The sequence below is a fragment of the Salmo salar genome, chromosome ssa06 (assembly GCF_905237065.1).
Source record: "Salmo salar chromosome ssa06, Ssal_v3.1, whole genome shotgun sequence".
Lineage (NCBI taxonomy): Eukaryota > Metazoa > Chordata > Actinopteri > Salmoniformes > Salmonidae > Salmo > Salmo salar.
In genome coordinates, this window is record NC_059447.1 from 8,001,004 (window position 1) to 8,025,000 (window position 23,997).

The 23,997-nt window shown below is 42.7% G+C and overlaps 1 protein-coding gene across 1 annotated transcript; it reads right to left on the reverse strand.

The window, feature by feature from the left end:
* Positions 1–1,842: 1,842 nt before the first annotated feature.
* litafd (LITAF domain containing) lies at positions 1,843–15,567 on the reverse strand. The gene is made up of 5 exons (XM_045719688.1): positions 15,466–15,567; positions 7,661–7,722; positions 5,521–5,649; positions 4,741–4,936; positions 1,843–4,283 (listed from the first exon to the last, which is right to left on the reverse strand). Exons 2-5 carry the CDS (start codon positions 7,701–7,703, stop codon positions 4,169–4,171), a joined length of 483 nt encoding a protein of 160 aa, XP_045575644.1. The 5' UTR covers positions 7,704–7,722; positions 15,466–15,567; the 3' UTR covers positions 1,843–4,168.
* Positions 15,568–23,997: the final 8,430 nt, after the last annotated feature.

The window sequence follows — 23,997 nt, forward strand, 5'->3', positions numbered from 1 at the left end:
TGTGGGAAGCATTGGAGTAACATGGGCCAGCATCACTGTGGAACGCTTTCAACACCTTGTAGAATCCAATGCCCTGACCAATTGAGGCTGTTCTGAGGGGAAAAGGAGGTGCAACTCAATATTAGGAAGGTGTTCCTAATGTTTTGTACACTGTATGTGTGTATATACTGTATGTATGTGTTAAGACAATGCTGAGAAGGACAGCACCAGGACTAGCAAGTTGTCTTGTAGGCCTACTTCCAGAAATATACCAATTTATGTTTAAAGAAAATATAGTGGAGGTGTGTGTATGTACGGTGCGTTCGGAAAGTATTCAGACCCCTTGACTTGTTCCACATTTTGTTAAGTTACAGCCTTATTCTAAAATGGATTAAATATTTGTTTTTCCTAAGCAATCTACACACTACCCCATAATAACAAAGTGAAAAAGGTTTTTAGAAATGTTTGCAAATGTATTAAAAACAGATATCTTCTCTCGAAATTGAGCTCAGCTGCATCATGTTTCCATTGATTTAATTGATTGGACATGATTTGGAAAGGCACACACCTGTCTATATAAGGTCCCACAGTATACAGTGTATGTCAGAGCAAAAAACAAGCCATGAGGTTGAAGGAATTGTCCGTAGAGCGCCAAGACAGGATTGTGTCGAGGCACAGAGCTGGGGAAAGGTACCAAAAAATTGTTGCCACATTGAAGGTTCCCAAGAACACAGTGGCCTCCATCATTATTAAATGATGGAGGCCTCTTCCTAGAGCTGGCCGCCTGGCCAAACTGAGCAATCGGGGGGTGACCAAGAACTCGATGGTCACTCGTGACAGAGCTCCAGAGGTCCTCTGTGGAGATGGCAGAACCTTCCAGAAGAACAACCATCTCTGCAGCACTCCACCAATCAGGCCTTTATGGTAGAGTGGCCAGACGGAAGCCACTCCTCAGTAAAAGGCACATGACAGCCCACTAGGAGTTTGTCAAAAGGCACCGAAAGACACTCAGACCATGAGAAACAAGATTCTCTGGTCTGATGAAACCAAGATTGAACTCTTTGGCCTGAATGCCAAGTGTCACGTCTAGAGGAATCCTGGCACCATCCCTATGGTGAAGCATCATGCTGTGGGGATGTTTTTCACCGGCAGGGACTGGGAAAATAGTCAGGATCGAGGGAAAGATGAACAGAGCAAAGTACAGAGAGATCCTAGATGAAAACCTGCTCCAGAGCACTCGGCCTCAGACTGGGGCGACGGTTCACCTTCCAACAGGACAACGAACCTAAGAACACAGCTAAGACAACACAGGAGTGGCTTCGGGACAAGTCTCTGAATGTCCTTGAGTGGCCCAGCCAGAGCCCGGACTGAGACCCAATCAAACATCTCTGGAGAGACCTGAAAATAGCTGTGCAACGACGCTCCCCATCCAACCTGACAGAGCTTGAGAGGATCTGCAGAGAAGAATAGGAGAAACTCCCCAAATACCGGTGTGCCAAGCTTGTAGCATCATACCCAAGAAGACTCCATGCTGTAGTCGCTGCCAAAGGTGCTTCAACAAAGTACTGAGTAAAGGGTCTGAAAACTTATTTAAATGTGATATTTCCGTTTTTATTTTTTTGTTGTGATGGGGTATTGTGTGTAGATTGATATGGGGGGACGATTTAATAGATGTTAGAGTAAGGCTGTAACGTAACAAAATGTGGAAAAACTCAAAGGGTCTGAATACTTTCTGAAGGCACTGTATGTGATAAACCTTGTCTTTAGCTCAAATAACTTGTTTATTTTAACCAGGGGGTCAGTTAAGAACCAACTCTCATTTTACTCTCAACTTCCTGTCTAATGCAACAACCTAACCACAACAAAAGTGATATATTTTATTATAGGCATATAATCTATATAAGCAATATAACAGAACTCCATGTCTAGTCAGCTGTGTGGTGTTACACATCAATATAACAGAACTCCATGTCTAGTCAGCTGTGTGGTGTTACACATCAATATAACAGAATTCCATGTCTAGTCAGCTGTGTGGTGTTACACATCAATATAACAGAATTCCATGTATAATCAGCTGTGTGGTGTTACACATCAATATAACAGAACTCCATGTCTAGTCAGCTGTGTGGTGTTACACATCAATATAACAGAACTCAATGTCTAGTCAGCTGTGTGGTGTTACACATCAATATAACAGAACTCCATGTCTAGTCAGCTGTGTGGTGTTACACATCAATATAACAGAATTCCATGTATAATCAGCTGTGTGGTGTTACACATCAATATAACAGAACTCCATGTCTAGTCAGCTGTGTGGTGTTACACATCAATATAACAGAATTCCATGTCTAGTCAGCTGTGTGGTGTTACACATCAATATAACAGAACTCCATGTCTAGTCAGCTGTGTGGTGTTACACATCAATATAACAGAACTCCATGTCTAGTCAGCTGTGTGGTGTTACACATCAATATAACAGAACTCCATGTCTAGTCAGCTGTGTGGTGTTACACATCAATATAACAGAACTCCATGTCTAGTCAGCTGTGTGGTGTTACACATCAATATAACAGAACTCCATGTCTAGTCAGCTGTGTGGTGTTACACATCAATATAACAGAATTCCATGTCTAGTCAGCTGTGTGGTGTTACACATCAATATAACAGAACTCCATGCCAGCTGTATGATGTTGTTACAGGTCATTGTAGTTGACAGTTACACTGAGTTTTCTCAATAAAATCATATTTGGTTTATTCTAAAATAAGGTAAAACACCCAGTTCAGTCCTTTATGTACATAACAGCTTTCTGAAAGGGGGGGAAACCTGGGGAGAGCCCTAAATGACCCCCAATTGTAGGAATCATAGTGAAAATTATAATTATCTGAATATTGGGCTCGTCTGTCGGTTGGTCAACCCAGGGCCTTATTCAAGGTAATATAGATAGTAATGTATACATTTCCCAGGGAATCATGTCTGTTCTACACAACACATTTCTATCTGAAGGTTCTGTAAAAGGTTACTCAACGGGTTGCAATAGTCCGGTAACCAACCAGACATCCCGGTTGGCGTATTCCCGTATTTTCTGCCTCTTCCTAGCCTGGAGAAATCCAGTCTGTGTGTTAACATTCCACTCTTTGTCAAGCCATGTTTTCCAAGACAAAGAGTGGAATGATATCTTAACAGACTGGTACCCAGGCTACCCTCTTCCCTCCGGATTCCAGTCTTCCAACCTGGGTTTGTGGAAAACCTGGGGAAGTTACTAGAATTGTGCAACCCTACTCCCTTTGTGAACAAGGCCCAGGTTGAGCTCGACCACGTCTTTATCTGCTAGCTTGTTTTTTAATTTTACAAAAATAGTTCAGATTCGTACTATTTACAACCCTCTGGTACAGTAAGTTAGGTCAGCATTTAAACTAATGTGCGCCCCAAATTGTACCCTATTCCCTATGTAGTGCACTACTTTTGTACTAGCTCCCTCTCGAACGTAGTGCACTATAGAGGGAGTAGGGTGTCATTTTGGGATTCAGCCTATGACTGTGTAATCCTGTAGGTTTCTGTGGGGCTGCTGCTAGGCTCCCTTCGGTTGGATTCCATTCTGAAAGCATCCCCCCTTTTCCTCTCCCTCGCTGTTCTGAAAGAGTGTAGATAAGATCAGTATTGAAACCGAAATTTAAAAGGGCAATCTGCAATTCAAAGAACTACCAAACGGTCACCCTGACCCCGCCACTGCATTGGTAAACAGCTGAGGGATGGGGCTGGATAAATATAACCACTCTCAAATTCCTACACAGAGCTGTGGATGCATGAGGGAAAGGGAGCATGTTTTCTGTGAGAAAGGCATTTCACTGTGCTGGTGCACTTCTAATGGAATCCAGACCGAGAGATTGGCCAGTGGTCAGACTGAGAGCAGAGCCACAGCTCCCCTGCTGGTAGTTAAACATATTGGCCACAGCACACGCTCCCCTAGTGGTGGGTGGTGGTATGGCGGTCCGCAGCAGCTCCCCTAGTGGTGGGTGGTGGTATGGCGGTCAGCAGCAGCTCCCCTAGTGGTGGGTGGTGGTATGGCAGTCAGCAGCAGCTCCCCTAGTGGTGGGTGGTGGTATGGCGGTCAGCAGCAGCTCCTCTAGTGGTGGGTGGTGGTATAGCGGTCAGCAGCAGCTCCCCTAGTGGTGGGTGGGGTTAAGGCGGTCAGCAGCAGCGTTTCTTGTCCACGTGGAGAATGCGGTTACAGCGAGGACAGGAGTGGTACGCATCCTTAAAGTGTTTCATGAAGAACGGGATCAGGCAGCAGCCCACTACCAACCTGGGAGAGAGAGGGAGGATAGGAGGGGATGGGAGATGGGGAGAGTAGAAGTGGTGGGGGAGAGAGGGGTGGGAGATTGAGGGGGAGAAGGGTGGGAGAGAGACAAGGTGTTCAGTTGATTTTAGACATGTCTAATTCCCTCAAAAGTATCAAAACATTCTATAACTCCTCCACCTCCCCTTCTTTACTGCCCCTCAGACGATGAAGACCACTTTATAGGTCCCTCTGTTCCCCTCTGTCCCTCCCACCCTCCCTCTCTTCCCTCCTCTTCTTTACTCCCCCTCAGAGGATGAAGACCACTTTACAGGTCCCTCTGTTCCCCTCTGTCCCTCCCACCCTCCCTCTCTTCCCTCCTCTTCTTTACTCACCCACAGAGGATGGAGACCACTTTACAGGTCCCTCTGTTCCCCTCTATCCCTCCCACCCTCCCTCTCTCCCCCTCCTCTTCTTTACTCACCCACAGAGGATGAAGAGGATGCACATGAGCCAGGCGTAGGCTCCGACTTTATAGGTGACGTTAGTCATCACCTGTTGTTGACAGGAAGTACAGGTGGTCATGCCCTCTGAACGGCCCAGTTCTGTCTCATAACTCACAAACTTCTGAGTAGGAGCTCCACCACCTCCTCCAATACCACCTCCTCCACTGGTGTACACTAGCGAAAGAGAGAGAGAGAGAAAGAGGACAAGTTATATTTTGTCTGGCTCCAACACTGCTGGTATAGAGGGAACAAGGGAGAGAAAGATGGTATAATGGGTAGAGACAAGCGAGAGACTTATGCTGCCTTCAAAATGCCTCCCTTGGAACCTGGGAATTTACCAGTTATAAGTACGCCATGATTGTGTTCAAGTTTCTTTTGAAGTCAGAACAATTCTTCAGTAGAAAATAAAGGAAAGCCGCACACTCTAAGAGCTCAGATGCAAAAATGTAATCAACGTTTCGACAGCGAAGCTGTCTTCATCAGGGTATCATCAAACACTGCGAGATGAGTCATTCATATAGTGTCAAGAGACACACAGGTGTTTGTAATCATGGCCAAGTATGGCCTAATATCATTGGTTAACTCAAATATTTAAAAAAACGCCATGATTGTGTTCAAGTTTCTTTTGAAGTCAGAACAATTCTTCAACCAATGAGATTTAATTTTAGCTAGCTAGATGAGCTAGCTGATGTTGCTACAGTTCTGGTGTTGTGTGCTTGCATAAAGTATAAATTAGGCTTAAGACAGGAAGTGCTTACCTGGCTTGCTCTGAGACTGAGACTGAGACTGAGACATAGAGTAGTTATCGGAGGGGATGGTGGAGGAAGGAGGGTTGAAGGGGGTATGGACATGATATACCTTCACCCCATCATCACCTTGTCCTTCAACTGGAAGAGAGGGAGACAAAGGGAGGGAGGGAGAGAGAGGGAGAGGGGAGATGAGGAAGAGAAGGAGAGAGTTGCGGGGGGGTTCATAGAGAGTTAGGAAAAGAGAAAGAGAGAGGTTGATTAGATGGCTCCAATATGTAAAATAGACTGAGTACAGTCTATAGCAAGTGACACCTGGAACTTATGATACACAGGTACAGTATAGTTACAACCTGGTACGTAACCTATATGATACACAGGTACAGTATAGTTACAACCTGGGATGTAACCTATATGATACACAGGTACAGTATAGTTACAACCTGGTACGTAACCTATATGATACACAGGTACAGTATAGTTACAACCTGGGACGTAACCTATATGATACACAGGTACAGTATAGTTACAACCTGGTACGTAACCTATATGATACACAGGTACAGTATAGTTACAACCTGGTACGTAACCTATATGATACACAGGTACAGTATAGTTACAACCTGGGACGTAACCTATATGATACACAGGTACAGTATAGTTACAACCTGGGACATAACCTATATGATACACAGGTACAGTTACAACCTGGGACGTAACCTATATGATACACAGGTACAGTATAGTTACAACCTGGGACGTAACCTATATGATACACAGGTACAGTTACAACCTGGGACGTAACCTATATGATACACAGTTACAGTATAGTTACAACCTGGGACATAACCTATATGATACACAGGTACAGTTACAACCTGGGACGTAACCTATATGATACACAGGTACAGTATAGTTACAACCTGGGACGTAACCTATATGATACACAGGTACAGTAGAGCTACAACCTGGGACGTAACCTATATGATACACAGGTACAGTAGAGCTACAACCTGGGACGTAACCTATATGATACACAGGTACAGTATAGTTACAACCTGGGACGTAACCTATATGATACACAGGTACAGTTACAACCTGGGACGTAACCTATATGATACACAGTTACAGTATAGTTACAACCTGGGACATAACCTATATGATACACAGGTACAGTTACAACCTGGGACGTAACCTATATGATACACAGGTACAGTTACAACCTGGGACGTAACCTATATGATACACAGGTACAGTAGAGCTACAACCTGGGACGTAACCTATATGATACACAGGTACAGTAGAGCTACAACCTGGGACGTAACCTATATGATACACAGGTACAGTATAGTTACAACCTGGGACGTAACCTATATGATACACAGGTACAGTATAGTTACAACCTGGGACGTAACCTATATGATACACAGGTACAGTATAGTTACAACCTGGTACGTAACCTATATGATACACAGGTACAGTATAGTTACAACCTGGTACGTAACCTATATGATACACAGGTACAGTATAGTTACAACCTGGTACGTAACCTATATGATACACAGGTACAGTATAGTTACAACCTGGGACGTAACCTATATGATACACAGGTACAGTATAGTTACAACCTGGGACGTAACCTATATGATACACAGGTACAGTATAGATACAACCTGGGACGTAACCTATATGATACACAGGTACAGTATAGTTACAACCTGGGACGTAACCTATATGATACACAGGTACAGTATAGATACAACCTGGGACGTGACCTATATGATACACAGGTACAGTATAGTTACAACCTGGTACGTAACCTATATGATACACAGGTACAGTATAGATACAACCTGGGACGTAACCTATATGATACACAGGTACAGTATAGTTACAACCTGGGACGTGACCTATATGATACACAGGTACAGTATAGTTACAACCTGGTACGTAACCTATATGATACACAGGTACAGTATAGTTACAACCTGGGACGTAACCTATATGATACACAGGTACAGTATAGATACAACCTGGGACATGACCTATATGATACACAGGTACAGCATAGTTACAACCTGGTATGTAATAGTACAGTACAATACAACTTTATAATCCGCATGTTACAGCGAACAGCAGAATGTTGACGTACCTGGTATGATGTAGGGGGGAGGTTCTTTTCCATTTACGCTCATTGTCTTCTGCCTGGGCTTTCTGTGAGAGGGGTCAGAGGTTAGGTGTATCTACCATTAGCACTGTAACATCAGCATCGTCCTCTGCCTGGGCTTTCTGTGAGAGGGGTCAGAGGTTAGGTGTATCTACCATTAGCACAGTAACATCAGCATCGTCCTCTGCCTGGGCTTTCTGTGAGAGGGGTCAGAGGTTAGGTGTATCTACCATTAGCAACATCATGTAACATCAGCATCGTCCTCTGGAGCAAGCCAGGCTCATAAGGACTGAATCAACCAATCATAATCTCCGATAAAGACTTGAATCAGGTGTGTTACAGGCAGGGCTGGAGTGAGAGGCTTCATAAGCGCTACAAAAAACAATTATTTCACAAATCATCTAAGCACTTGTGAACCTCTATAATCAGTGTATAAAGAGTGACAATTACCATTATAGGTTGAATTGCCAAATGTGACAAAGCACTTAAAAAGCACAAAAGCACAAAGCACAACCCAGGCTGACACTATGCAAGTCCAACCCAGGCTGACACTATGCAAGTCCAACCCAGGCTGACACTATGCAAGTCCAACCCAGGCTGACACTATGCAAGTCCAACCCAGGCTGACACTATGCAAGTCCAACCCAGGCTGACACTATGCAAGTCCAACCCAGGCTGACACAATGCAAGTCCAACCCAGGCTGACACTATGCAAGTCCAACCCAGGCTGACACAATGCAAGTCCAACCCAAGCTGACATAATGCAAGTCCAACCCAGGCTGACATAATGCAAGTCCAACCCAGGCTGACACTATGCAAGTCCAACCCAAGCTGACACTATGCAAGTCCAACCCAGGCTGACACAATGCAAGTCCAACCCAGGCTGACATAATGCAAGTCCAACCCAAGCTGACATAATGCAAGTCCAACCCAGGCTGACATAATGCAAGTCCAACCCAAGCTGACATAATGCAAGTCCAACCCAAGCTGACATAATGCAAGTCCAACCCAGGCTGACATAATGCAAGTCCAACCCAAGCTGACATAATGCAAGTCCAACCCAAGCTGACATAATGCAAGTCCAACCCAAGCTGACATAATGCAAGTCCAACCCAGGCTGACACAATGCAAGTCCAACCCAGGCTGACATAATGCAAGTCCAACCCAAGCTGACATAATGCAAGTCCAACCCAGGCTGACATAATGCAAGTCCAACCCAAGCTGACATAATGCAAGTCCAACCCAAGCTGACATAATGCAAGTCCAACCCAAGCTGACATAATGCAAGTCCAACCCAAGCTGACATAATGCAAGTCCAACCCAAGCTGACATAATGCAAGTCCAACCCAAGCTGACATAATGCAAGTCCAACCCAGGCTGACACAATGCAAGTCCAACCCAGGCTGACATAATGCTCTATTCAGTCACTAGGTGGTGATATAACATTACAGGCGGGGCTTCACCAGTCTCAGAACCAGTCTGTTTAGCTAACATTCCACTCCTTGTACTCCATGTCAGATGTTCAGCATGGGTGGAATGACGGCTAAACAGACTGGTACCCAAACTAGTGCTCCACTGTTTTGATCATGGGTCACTGTAATTTAGAGAGCTATCTATTGGGTTTCCATTAGCTGTTACTATGGCAAACTCTACTCTTCCTGAATTCCACAAAGAAGAAACATTTCAAAACAACCACAGGCAACTAATTGCGTCCCAGGAATATGGGACCAAATACGAAACGTTGGACTATTTTAATACACACAAGGGAATTTGTTCAAATCATTTTGGTCCCCTAAAATGAGGGGGGGACCAAAATCCACAAACGGCAGAACATTTATATAGGGAGATGATCTCATTCTACAGCGAACAAATCTCATCTCATTACTGGATCAGTGTTGTGTTGCTGCTAAATCTGGAATCCTGCAACCAGGACTTCTGCAAAGCAGGGAATTCTGAGACAAAATGTTCAGAATGTTGTGAACCCCCTAAGGATTCCATTTGGAAGTCAGAAGACGGACTATCTGTACCTGTTAAACCTGACCTGAGATGGAACTATCTACCTGACCCAAATCTAACTCTACCCCAGGCTCAGACATACAGACCAGCTCCTTTACTAGAGCTGAGTTACGCCTTCACTGTAACCTGCCTGTAGCCTTTCATATACCTACACACACACACACACACACACACACACACACACACACACACACCCTGCCCACCCATCCATCAGACAAGAAACAGACAAAGAGCTTTGACTGTCTGTCACTCAGTCCTCTGCTGGCAGTGTGATTATACACTATGCAACATGAAGGATGGCTACCTTAACTAGGGTGGGGACCAAAGGCTACAGACACACACACACACACACACACACACACACACACACACACACACACACACACACACACACACACACACACACACACACACACACACACACACACACACACACACACACACACATGGAATAGACACACACATAGACACGAAAACACACACACACCTTGGTGGAAGCAGTCATACACCCGTAGAACAGAAGAGGAGAAATGCAGCCCTACAGGATGCTTCCCTTCCCTGTCTGTCTGCTCTGGTGCCCTACAGGATGCTTCCCTTCCCTGTCTGCCTCTGGTGCCCTACAGGATGCTTCCCTTCCCTGTCTGTCTGCTCTGGTGCCCTGCAGGATGCTTCCCTTCCCTGTCTGCCTCTGGTGCCCTACAGGATGCTTCCCTTCCCTGTCTGTCTGCTCTGGTGCTCTGCTGGCTGCTTCCCCTTATTTGAAGGGATGTCTTAAGATAAATGTCCTGAAAAACCTACTGAATGAAGACTCCAAGTGGGAGGGGAGGGTGGGAGGGTTTTCAGTGGTTGAATGAAATGTATTCAGAGGGCATTACACGACTGAAAAGGTGAAGTTTGAATGCCAAATACTGAGAAGTGCGTAGGAAAGACGTTCTTAGGAAAGGTATAAAATCCTAAGTCGGGATCAGGCTCTAAACGAGGAAATACAAGGTAAATATATACTGTACATCTCTACAGCTTTGCCTTAGCGGAGACTTGCTTCCATTCAGCCACAAGAGCATTAGTGAGGTCTGGCACTGATGTTGGGCAATTAGGTCTGGCTCGCAGTAGGCATTCCAATTCATCCCAAAGGTGTTCGATGGGGTTGAGATCAGGGCTCTGTGAAGGCCATTCAAGTTCTTCCACACCAAACTCAACAAACCATTTCTGTATGGACCTCGCTTTGTGCACAGGGGGGCGAAACAGGAAAGGGCCTTCCCCAAACTGTTGCCACAAAGTTGGAAGCACATAATCGTCTAAAATGTCATTTTTTGCTGTAGCGTTAAGATTTCTCTTCACCAGAACTAGGGGGCCTATGCCTGAACCATAAAAAAATAGCCCCAGACCATTATTCCTCCTCCACCAAACTTTACAGTTGGCACTATGCATTCAGGCAGGTAGCGTTTTCCTGGCATCCACCAAACCCAGATTCGTCCATCGGACAGCCAGATGTTGAAAAATGGTTCATAACTCCAAAGAACACATTTCCACTGCTCCAGAGTCCAATGGGGGCGAGTTTTACACCACTCCACCCAACGCTTAGCGTTGTGCATTGTGATCTTAGGCTTGTGTGCTGCTGCTCGGCCATGGAAACCCATTTCATGAAGCTCCCGACAAACAGTTCTTGTGCCAATGTTGCTTCCAGAGGCAGTTTGGAACTCAGTAGAGAGTGTTTTGCTACCAAGGACAGACGATTGTTACGCGCTTCAACACTCGACAGTTCCGTTCTGTGAGCTTGTGTGGCCTACCACTTCATGGCTGAGCCGTTGTTGCTCCTAGACATTTCTACTTCACAAAAACAGCACTTCCAGTTGACCGGGGAAGCTCTAGCAGGGCAGAAATTTGACGAACTGACATTGAAAGTCACTGAGGTCTTCAGTAAGGCCATTCTACTGCTAATGTTTGTCTATGGAGATTGCATGGCTGTGTGCTCGATTTTATACACCTGTCAGCAACAGGTGTGGCTGAAATAGCTGAATCCACACATTTTTTCCACTTTCGGCCAAGTCGTGTATATGCATATTCCTCTCCATTTCAGTACCACTTGGTAGATTTAAAAAAAGTCTTATCTTGTTGATTATTTAGGGTTAGGAAAGTATTTACGAATCATGAAAACAGGTTTGGAGAGCCTTTACGCACAAAAAAAAGAAAACAGTTTGTGGTTTGATTCATTCAGTTCTTCAACCCTGTAGTAATGTTGGAAGATTAGTGTACATAGAATTATAATATGGAGAATAGTGTACAGTAGTAGTAGTAGTAGTCTGTTGCCTGTACTAACCATGGAACTGTGTGATGACAGCAACACAATTTCACACTCAATTTGTGCAAATATGTACAAGAAGTATTTCAGCAGATGTTATGCGTTTTTGTGTTTCTTAATTCGTGTGAAATGACCAAAAAAATGTGTGTGATGTAATTCGTAGGAAAATACCAAATTTTTCTTTGCGACTTCATTTATAGGAGAATACATTTTTGTGATGCAAACTTTGGAACAATCTTTTGAAAGTTCTTAGACCAATGCATGATGGGCAATGGTGTTCTACACCAGATTTCTTTTGTGTCCCACATTTATTTATATATAAAAAAACAAATGTCTTAACAATCCAATATTGTTAATCAACCTGGTTATCACAGAAATAATTATAATAGTAGCCTTACGTTGTTTTATTATTATTATTATTATTATTAATGCCAATACTGTTTTCTATGATTGTTTTCACTTACACTTTGGGTGATTTTGTAGTCAGAAAGGCCCTTTTTTCGTGTAGGCAACGGTAGTCCTACATGATTTTCTTCACAATGCATTTCATCTTTCGTGAAGTCTACATTACACCATTTTCTTCATAATGCATTTAATACAAGGCTCCACTTTTTCGTGTACATTACATCATTTTCGTCAAAATACAAGGCATCACTTTCTTTTCATAATGCATTTTATACCATTTTTTGAGGGTTGCAAGATTGGAGAAAAAATACAGATTCATTGTTTACAAAATTTGGTATCGGTGAAGGTATTTGATTGGGGAATGTGGATACGTTTTTATGATGGGAAATATAATACACAGCATAATACACACATAAACACTTACACACATATACACACACTCACTTTGTTTGTACTTATGCTGTATGAGTACAAACAAACTCTTGACTTTTGTATTCATTATTTTTTATAATATATTTGTATCTAATGTATTCATCATCTTTAACTGGTTAAATGTTTGTAGTTTGAATGTTGCAGTAATGATTACATGGTTAAAGAGTTGTAAATCTCTGCTTGATTTAGCTTTTGGTATATTTGGTATTTTTATACATATTCTGTATTTCCAATGAAGAAAGCAATAATTAATCAACACCTATATACTTCACTAATAAAATAATACCATGGTTTTATTTAACCTTTATTTAACTAGGCAAGTCAGTTAAGAACAAAATCTTATTTACAATGACGGCCAAACCCGGACAATGCTGGGCCAATTGTGCACCGCCCTATGGCACTCCCAATCACGGCCGGATGTGATACAGACTGGAATTGAACCAGGGACTGTAGTGAAGCCTCTTGCACTGAGATGCAGCGCTGTGCCACTCGGGAGCCCTGGTTTTATAACACTTTAAACAGGTAGTTTGTAAATGTGTATAATGTGTTTGTTTTGGGTCCACGCTGGTAAGTTAACTTATGAAAATTAGACAGTCACAGAGGATGTTCTTCTGAATAACTGGTCAGAGCATAACACTTTCCATTCAGCTTCTGGCAACTTGGATGTAAGGCTTGATCACACCTGTAGTGGCTACTTCTATCTGTCACGCCTATTGTTGGTTATCCATTGTTCACTAGTTACATCAACGTAATGACATCCAACACAATGTTGAAAAACAGAATGCTTCCCACCACTAGATCGCATATCTAGACGTGAGCTGGATGTGATCCCAACTCTGCCACCAATGTAGCGGAAGAAAGTGAAAGCTGCAACATGGACTCTAACCAGGGCTCATACGTGGCAAAGTGAGCTCTAACGGCCATTGCCATGAAAGTCCTATAGGCCTCTGGGCAGAGGCAGTAGTCCAACAATGCTGGCATATGCCTTGTTACAACAGCCTAATTATATAACATGATTGACAGGACCGTAATCATCATGAAACGGCCTTGGAAGTGCCATAAGTGTAAGCCAACATAATTCATTATTTTACATGAACCTGTTTAACTGCATTGATATTGTCACGAATCCCACCGAAGGTGGCTCCCCTGCCTGTTCGGGCGGCGCTTGGCGGTCGTTGTCGCCGGCCTACTAGCCACCGCTGATCCCTTTTTCCTTTTCGGTTTGTATGGTCTTATTGGTTGCACCTGTTCCCTGTTGTGTTTCTTGATTTTATGGTTAATATATCACACACCGCCGAGGTGCCTTATTTCTATTATAAACTGGTTACCAACGTAATTAGAGCAATAAAAATAAATGCTTTGTCATACCCGTGGTATACGGCCTGATATACCACGGCTTTCAGCCAATCAGAATTCAGGGCTCAAACCACCCAGTTTATAATGAACCCTTATAGAGTCACTGAACACGCCGATTGGCACGTGTGTTTTTCTGTTCCTCATTAGAAAAACTTGATTCTGTGTTTGGTTAGTGATGTTTGTCCCTCATGAGACACCGTAGCCTATTTCGCAAGGATTTTTTAGTTGCGCAATTTTACATCTAACTAAGGTGTTTGGTGCAGTATTTCTGGAGTAAAGAAATGTGTTGTCTCCGTGTTGTCTCATGTAAACAGGCGGAGCTGCTGAACAGGTCTGTTGCACTGTCTGTGCTATTGGATAGAGAGTGATCACGGCAGCTGTTCAACCCATGTTAGTGGGCAAAACATCATCAAATCAAAACCCAACCTTCATTTACCCATTGTGTTGCATGGATGTTCCAAACTCCATTTTAGACTAGACTGACTTTATCACCAAAATTATCCTATTTCCACTTTGTTGTCAATTGTGACACTAGAATAAGTGTTTCTGACTCATATGGACACCCCATAGGCCGTTTTCAAAGGGATTTGTTGCTTTTTAAAGGCAGTTGCTCTTTAACTCAGACCAGACACCTACTCCATATGACAGAGAGACAACTCCCAAGCACCTAACCCCTTAATGACATCACACACTTTGACACCTCATCTCTATCTTGCTAAGTCTCACAGGTGGATAGTGAATGATTAGTATTTCAACAGCTTGGTTTAGTTTCTGTTCACCTGGTTTTGTAGCCTGTCTCAGATCTGTTTCAGTGTAATCTATTGAAACTACCCACTGGGTACAGACGTCAGTTCAACATCTAGTTGTGATTTACATTTGGTTGAGTTGTCAACTAATGTGAAATCAACAATAAATGTCACCATGTCAGTGGATTTAGGTTCCGAGTTGGGTGAAAAAATAATAATAATTCCATTACGTTGATGACTTTATACAAATCCAATCATTCTTCCATGTTGATTCAACGTCATCACATAGATTTTTGGGGGTTGAAAGGATGTGGAAACAACATTGATTCAACCAGTTTTTGCCCAGTGGGTTCTAAGTTATCAGGTCGTCTGAACCTCACACCTGAAATCACCTGAAAGCAGCAGGTCAACCCTGACGACAATAAAAATGAATGTCATTCAGTATAGATTCTTACCTTTTATAATTTTTTGATTTAACCTTTATTTAACTTGTCTAACAACAATAATAATGAATGTAATTCAGTAGAGAGTCTTACCTGTCTAGCTGTGTAGATAGATATGTGTTGAAGCTGTTGATAGGACGGAGAACTCTCTCTCTGCTTCCCTCTTTCCCTTATCCACTCCCAGGCCCCGCCCCCTTATCCAAGTCCCACCCCCTCATTAACCTAGTCCTAAATATGTCATAGGAATCTTCCTGGGTGGATGATACTGTACAGGGCCTGTCTCATTGTGCGTTCCAAGTCGCACCCTATTCCCTATATAGTGCACTACTTTTGACCAGGGACCATCCCTTTTCCATCCAGGGCCCTGGTCCAAAGTAGTGCACTATATAGATAATAGGGTACCATTTGGGATACATCCTGAGTGTGTTTTCTCTGTGTTTTCTCTGTGTGTTCTTTGTTTCCGTGGGTTTTGTGTTTGTTGGCATGCAGTAGGGCTGGGCCTGTTTCTCAGCAGTGCTCTACTCTCACTATAACCTGTTTCTAGCCACCCGTACTCTTACCTGACTGTCCAAACTTAGAGGGACTTCTCACGCGCACACACACTTCCTGTGTCTTCAGAAAGTATTCAGACACCTTGACTTTTTCCCAAAAATTTTACGTTACAGCCTTATTCTAAAATGGATTCGATTGCTGTTTTTCTCTCATCAATCTACACACAATACCCCATAATGACAAAGCAAAAACAGGTTTTAGAACATTTTTGCACATTTATATATATATAAAAAAATGAAATATTACATTTACATAAGTATTCTGACCCTTTACTCAGTACTCAGTACTTTGTAGCGTCATACCCAAGAAGACTCGAGACAGCGATTACTGCCTCGAGTCTTCTTGGGTATGACGCTACAAGTTTGGCACACCTGTATTTGGGGAGTTTCTACCATTCTTCTCTGCAGATCCTCTCAAGCTCTGTCAGGTTGGATGGGGAGTGTCGTTGCACAGCTATTTTCAGGTCTCTCCAGAGATGTTTGATTGGGTTCAAGTCCGGGCTTTGGCTGGGCCACTCAAGGACATTCAGAGACTTGTCTCGAAGCCACTCCTGTGTTGTCTTGGCTGTGTGCTTACATTCGTTGTCCTGTTGGAAGGTGAACCTTCGCCCCAGTCTGAGGTCCTGAGTGCTCTGGAGTAGGTTTTCATCAAGGATCTCTCTGTACGTTGCTCCGTTCATCTTTCCCTCGATCCTGACTAGTCTCCCAGTCCCTGCCACTGAAAAACCTCCCCACAGCATGATGCTGCCACCACCATGCTTCACCGTAGGGATGGTGCCAGGTTTCCTCCAGACGTGACGCTTGGCATTCAGGCCAATCTTGGTTTCATCAGACCAGAGAATCTTGTTTCTCATGGTCTGAGAGACTTTTGGGTGCCTTTTGGCAAACTCCAAGCGGGCTGTCATGTGCCTTTTACTGAGGAGTGACTTCCGTCTGGCCTCTCTACCATAAAGCCTGATTGGTGGAGTGCTGCAGAGATTGTTGTCCTTTTGGAAGGTTCACCCATCTCCACAGAGGAACTCTGGAGCTCTCTCAGAGTGATCATTGGGTTCTTGGTCACCTCCCTGACGAAGGCCCTTCTCCGCCGATTGCTAAGTTTGGCCGGGTGGCAAGCCCTTGGAAGACTCTTGGTGGTTCCAAACTTCTTCCATTTAAGAATGATGGAGGCCACTGTGTTCTTGGGGACCTTCAATGCTGCAGAAATGATTTGGTACCCTTCCCCAGATCTGTTCCTCGACACAATCCTATCTCAGAGCTCTTCGGACAATTCCTAATATAGACAGGTGTGTGTCTTTCCAAATCATGTCTAATCAATTAAATTTACCACAGGTGGACTCCAATCAAGTTGTAGAAACATCTCAAGGATGATCAATGGAAACAGGATGCACCTGAGCTCAATTTCGAGTCACATAGCAAAGGGTCTGAATACTTATGTAAATAAGGTATTTCTGTTATTGATTTGTAATACATTTCTAAAAACCTGTTTTCACATTTCTAAAAACCTGTTTTCACTTCGCTTTATCTTGGAATGTGACAGGAGGACATTTTTTTCATGCAGTGGAACGTTGTGTCCAGGAAGTTGTCTAAAAGGGATTGAATTTGTTGCCTAATTGTTTTTTGTTAGGTTTCTACACTACTTTCCTTCCATCTACAGCATTTCTTAATATTACTCAGTTCCTTTGGCTTTGATGCCTCATGATTGAGTATTGCTCTGTTCAAGTAGACTGTGATTTTGCTGTGATCTGATTGGGGTGTCAGTGGGCTGACTGTGAACGCTCTAAGAGACTCTGGGTTGAGGTCAGTGATAAAGTAGTCTACAGTACTACTGCCAAGAGATGAGCTATAGGTGTACCTACCATAGGAGTCCCCTTGAAGCCTACTGTACCATTGACTATGTACCTACCCAGCGTGCGACAGAGTTGCAGGAGTTGTGACTCGTTTCAGTTGGTTATGTTGTCGTAGTTGTGCTTTGGGGGGCATATGGGGGAGGGATGCTGTCACCTCCAGGTAGGTGTTTGTCCCCCTGTGTGCTGAGGGTGTCAGGTTCTTGTCCGGTTCTGGCATTTAGGTCGTCACAGACTAGTACATGTCCCTGGGCCTGGAAATGATTGATTTCCCCCTCCAGGATGGAGAAGCTGTCTTCATTAAAGTATGGGGATTCTAGTGGGGGGGATATAGGTAGCACACAGGAGGAGATTTTTCTCTGTTAAGAGACCCCTGGGTCCCTTCCCTGTTTCACACCTGGTAGTTTGGTGGATGGGACTACCCGATCTCTGTAACTTAGAGCGCAACCAGTGGGTGCATCTCCTCTATACCATGTTTCTTGTAGGATGACAATGTCTGATCTGAGGGGGCCTAAATGGGGTGTGGGCATGGTTGACTTGGGGTGGTGTTGATTGGTAGGGGTGAGGGTGTGGATGTGGCTGGTGGTGTTGTGGTCTGGATGTAGGTCCTCTCAGCGTGGGTCCTCTATGTGTAGGTCCGGCCGGGGGGGGGTCTGGGAGAGTGTCTATTGATCTGTTGCTCCTATGTGAAGTGTTGGGGCTGTGTTTGAGAGCAATGTCCTTTAGGGTCCGGGCGAAGATGGGCACTGCTGCCTTGTATAGGTGGACCTGGTCATAAAGGCTGTTCAAGTCCAGGGTGGAGTGGTGGGCCACGGAAACATTTAGTTTTGAGGTGTAGTCATGGTAGCAGGGTGGAAGTCTTTTCGTAGTAGCAGGGTGGAGATAACCACTTGTGTGTTGGGGAAAATAGTAAAAGCTTTTTCTCTCTCTCTCTCTCTCTCTCTCTCTCTCTCTCTCTCTCTCCAATTCAATTCAATTCAATTCAATTCAATTCAATTCAATTTGCTTTATTGGCATGATGTAACAATTTTGACGTCCTGACCCTTGTAAGAGGTCATTTTCCATAGTAGAGTGGTCAGGGCGTGACAGGTGGTTGTTTTGGGTGGTTTTGGGTTTTCTGTTTCTATGTGGGGGTTTTCTAGATTTCTATTTCTATGTTTTGTTTTCTATGTTTTGGCCGGGTATGGTTTCCAATCAGAGGCAGCTGTCTAGCATTGTCTCTGATTGGAAGCCACACTCAGGCAGCTTGTTTCATGTGTGGGTAGTTGTTTTCCGTTTTGTCAAGTGTCCTGACGGAACTGTTTTGCTGTCGTTTTGTTGTTTTTTGATTAAGTGTTTCATTAATCAAATTAATCTGAGCATTATACACGCTGCGCCTTGGTCCCCTTTCGATGACTGTTGTGACAACAATGTACATATTGAAAAAGCTTTCTTTGGAGATTTACAATATTAACATAATAAAAATAATAATTATCAATATTGTCAACGGGACAACAGTAAAAACAATAATCAAGGGTTAAAATAACCATACATTCAACAATAAGCATAGAGGACATGTGCAGGTTGGTTGGACTGTCAGACACTGTCCCTCAACTTATGGCAGGCAGCAATGTAGTGTGCTGCCTACCCACAGCTCTCTGCGTCCTCCCCCAACAGGACGGGTAGCCTACTCTCATCAGAGAGGTCTTTGAAACCTTTAATAAGGGTTTCAAATTTGGGGAAATGACACTCTCAAATTGTTTTATATTGTTGACATTTTGTCGGGAAATGCAGCTCCATCTCAGGTTCTACTGTGGTACTAAGACATTCTAGAATGGAGCTCTGTCTCAGGTTCTACTGTGGTACTAAGACATTCTAGAATGCAGCTCTGTCTCAGGTTCTACTGTGGTACTAAGACATTCTAGAATGGAGCTCTGTCTCAGGTTCTACTGTGGTACTAAGACATTCTAGAATGGAGTTCTGTCTCAGGTTATACTGTGGTACTAAGACATTCTAGAATGGAGCTCTGTCTCAGGTTCTACTGTGGTACTAAGACATTCTAGAATGAAGCTCTGTCTCAGGTTCTACTGTGGTACTAAGACATTCTAGAATGGAGCTCTGTCTCAGGTTCTACTGTGGTACTAAGACATTCTAGAATGGAGCTCTGTCTCAGGTTCTACTGTGGTACTAAGACATTCTAGAATGGAGCTCTGTCTCAGGTTCTACTGTGGTACTAAGACATTCTAGAATGCAGCTCTGTCTCAGGTTCTACTGTGGTACTAAGACATTCTAGAATGCAGCTCTGGTTTAGAAGTCATTTAGAGTGATTTAAAGTCCAGGATGGAAAAGCATCTTTCACTGTTTGTGTCAGTCACTCCCTCCTCCCCCTCCTCTTCTCCCACCAGCCCCCAACCACTCCCAGGGAACAGGGTGAGGTCCATCAGAAGGTGTGTGTGTATCTCTCTCTGTGTGTGTGTGTGTGTGTGTGTGTGTGTGTGTGTGTGTGTGTGTGTGTGTGTGTGTGTGTGTGTGTGTGTGTGTGTGTGTGTGTGTGTGTGTGTGTGTGTGTGTGTGTGTGTGTGTGTGTGTGACTGAGTGACGTGGAGGGTGTTGGCTCTGACTAGGTTGTCATTGCAGGTGTGGTCCAATACTCAGTCAAGGTGTGTGTGTGTGTGTGTGTGTGTGTTTGTGTTGCCGTTCGGCCAGATCAACTACATTCCTAAGCCCAGACCAAACCTTTTTTTTGTTCTCTGCATTCCACAACAGGGCTATGAACATTCTTTGTGTGTGTGTGTGTGTGTGTGTGTGTGTGTGTGTTTGCATATGTGTGTCCATGCTTGTGTGAGTGTGTATGTGTTTGCATGCGTGTCTGTGTGTGTGTATGCATGTGTGTTTGTGTGTGTGTTCTGAGGTTTTTTCCAATGACGAAGCAAGTTCAGGAAATCTAGCCATTATCAGAGCAACCTGTCCCACTCAGACAACATTACTACAACATACAACCTGTACCACTCAGACAACATTACTACAACATTAATACATCATACAACCTGTACAACTCAGACATTACTACAACATACAACTTGTACCACTCAGACAACATTACTACAACATACAACCTGTACCACTCAGACAACATTACATTACTACAACATTACTACATCATACAACCTGTACCACTCAGACAACATTACTACAACATTACTACATCATACAACCTGTACCACTCAGACAACATTACTACAACATTACTACATCATACAACCTGTACCACTCAGACAACATTACCACAACATTACTACATCATACAACCTGTACCACTCAGACAACATTACTACAACATTACTACATCATACAACCTGTACCACTCAGACAACATTACTACAACATTACTACATCATACAACCTGTACCACTCAGACAACATTACTACAACATACAACCTGTACCACTCAGACAACATTACTACAACATTACTACATCATACAACCTGTACCACTCAGACAACATTACTACAACATTACTACATCATACAACCTGTACCACTCAGACAACATTACTACAACATACAACCTGTACCACTCAGACAACATTACTACAACATTACTACATCATACAACCTGTACCACTCAGACAACATTACTACAACATTACTACATCATACAACCTGTACCACTCAGACAACATTACTACAACATTCCTACATCTTACACTCTGTACCACTCAGACAACATTACTACAACATTACTACATCATACAACCTGTACCACTCAGACAACATTACTACAACATACAACCTGTACCACTCAGACAACATTACTACAACATTACTACATCATACAACCTGTACCACTCAGACAACATTACTACAACATTACTACATCATATAACCTGTACCACTCAGACAACATTACTACAACATTACTACATCTTACACCCTGTACCACTCAGACAACATTACTACAACATTACTACATCATACAACCTGTACCACTCAGACAACATTACTACAACATACAACCTGTACCACTCAGACAACATTACTACAACATTACTACATCATACAACCTGTACCACTCAGAAAACATTACTACAACATTCCTACATCTTACACCCTGTACCACTCAGACAACATTACTACAACATTACTACATCATACAACCTGTACCACTCAGACAACATTACTACAACATACAACCTGTACCACTCAGACAACATTACTACAACATTACTACATCATACAACCTGTACCACTCAGACAACATTACTACAACATTACTACATCATATAACCTGTACCACTCAGACAACATTACTACAACATTACTACATCTTACACCCTGTACCACTCAGACAACATTACTACAACATTACTACATCATACAACCTGTACCACTCAGACAACATTACTACAACATACAACCTGTACCACTCAGACAACATTACTACAACATTACTACATCATACAACCTGTACCACTCAGACAACATTACTACAACATTACTACATCATACAACCTGTACCACTCAGACAACATTACTACAACATTACTACAACATTACTACATCATACAACCTGCACCACACAGACAACATTACTACAACATTACTATAACACAATACTGTCTCTGGGCAGTCTGTTATCATTATAACACAATACTGTCTCTGGGCAGTCTGTTTTTACTATAACACAATACTGAAGCTATGAAGTCTATTTTTTCATCATAAAATACTGAAGCTGTGAAATCTATTGTTTTCATCATAACACAATACTAAAATAAAAAGATTGGAAAAGTGGTTTGTCCATACATCTCCCTTTTGAATAGATAACTCTTTGTGTTGTTGTTTGTTTAGTTTTTTCTAATTTTCCCAGAAGTGGTTAGAGTCTATAGATTCTTCAATTACATTGAGTTGATTTCTGACGTGCTGTTCCTTCTTTTTCTGTAGTGTATTTCTGTATTGTTTTAGTGATTCACCATAGTGAAGGCGTAGACTCAGGTTTTCTGGGTTTCTATGTTTTTGGTTGGATAGGTTTATCAATTTCTTTCTTAAGTTTTTGCATCCTCTCTCCCTCTCAATTCAATTTCAATTTCAATTTAAGGGGCTTTATTGGCATGGGAATCATATGTTAACATTGCCAAAGCAAGTCAAATAGATAATTGTCACGTTCGTTGTATGAAGGAGACCAAGGCGTTGCGTGAGTATCGTTCCACATCTTTATTAATATGTGAAACTATGCCAGACATACACTAAACTATGAAGAAAACAACAAACCGTGACGACAGCGGTGCAACATGCACTAACTCAAAATATTCTCCCACAAACACAGGTGGGAAAAACAACTACTTAAATATGATCCCCAATTAGAGACAACGATGACCAGCTGCCTCTAATTGGGAATCATACAAAAACTATAACATAGCAAAATGAAACAAGAACACAACATAGAAAAATAAACTAGATAAAACCCCCCAGTCACGCCCTGACCTACTCTACCATAGAAAATAAGAGCACTCTATCGTCAGGACGTGACAATAATAAACAAAAGTGAAATAAACAATAGAAAATGACCAGTAAACATTACACTCATCGAAGTTCCAAAAGAATAAAGACATTTCAAATGTCATATTATGTATATATACAGTGTTGTAACTATGTGCAAATGGTTAAAATACAAAAGGGAAAATAAATAAAGATGAATATGGGTTGTATTTACAATGTTGTTTGTTTGCTCTCTCTCTCTCTCTCTCTCTCTCTCTCTCTCTCTCTCTCTCTCTCAAACACTAACAACTAATATATATCCATACAACTACAGTCACCTGACTAATATATATCCATACAACTATACAGCCACCTGACTAATATATAGCCATACAACTATACAGCCACCTGACTAATATATATCTATACAGCCACCTGACTAATATATATCTATACAACTATACAGCCACCTGACTAATATATATCTATACAACTATACAGCCAACTGACTAATATATATCTATACAACTATACAGCCACCTGACAAATATATATCTATACAGCCACCTGACTAATATATATCTATACAACTATACAGCCACCTGACTAATATATATCCATGCAACTTTACAGCCACCTGACTAATATATATCTATACAACTATACAGCCACCTGACTAATATATAGCTATACAACTATACAGCCACCTGACTAATATATATCTATACAACTATACAGCCACCTGACTAATATATATCTATACAACTACAGCCACC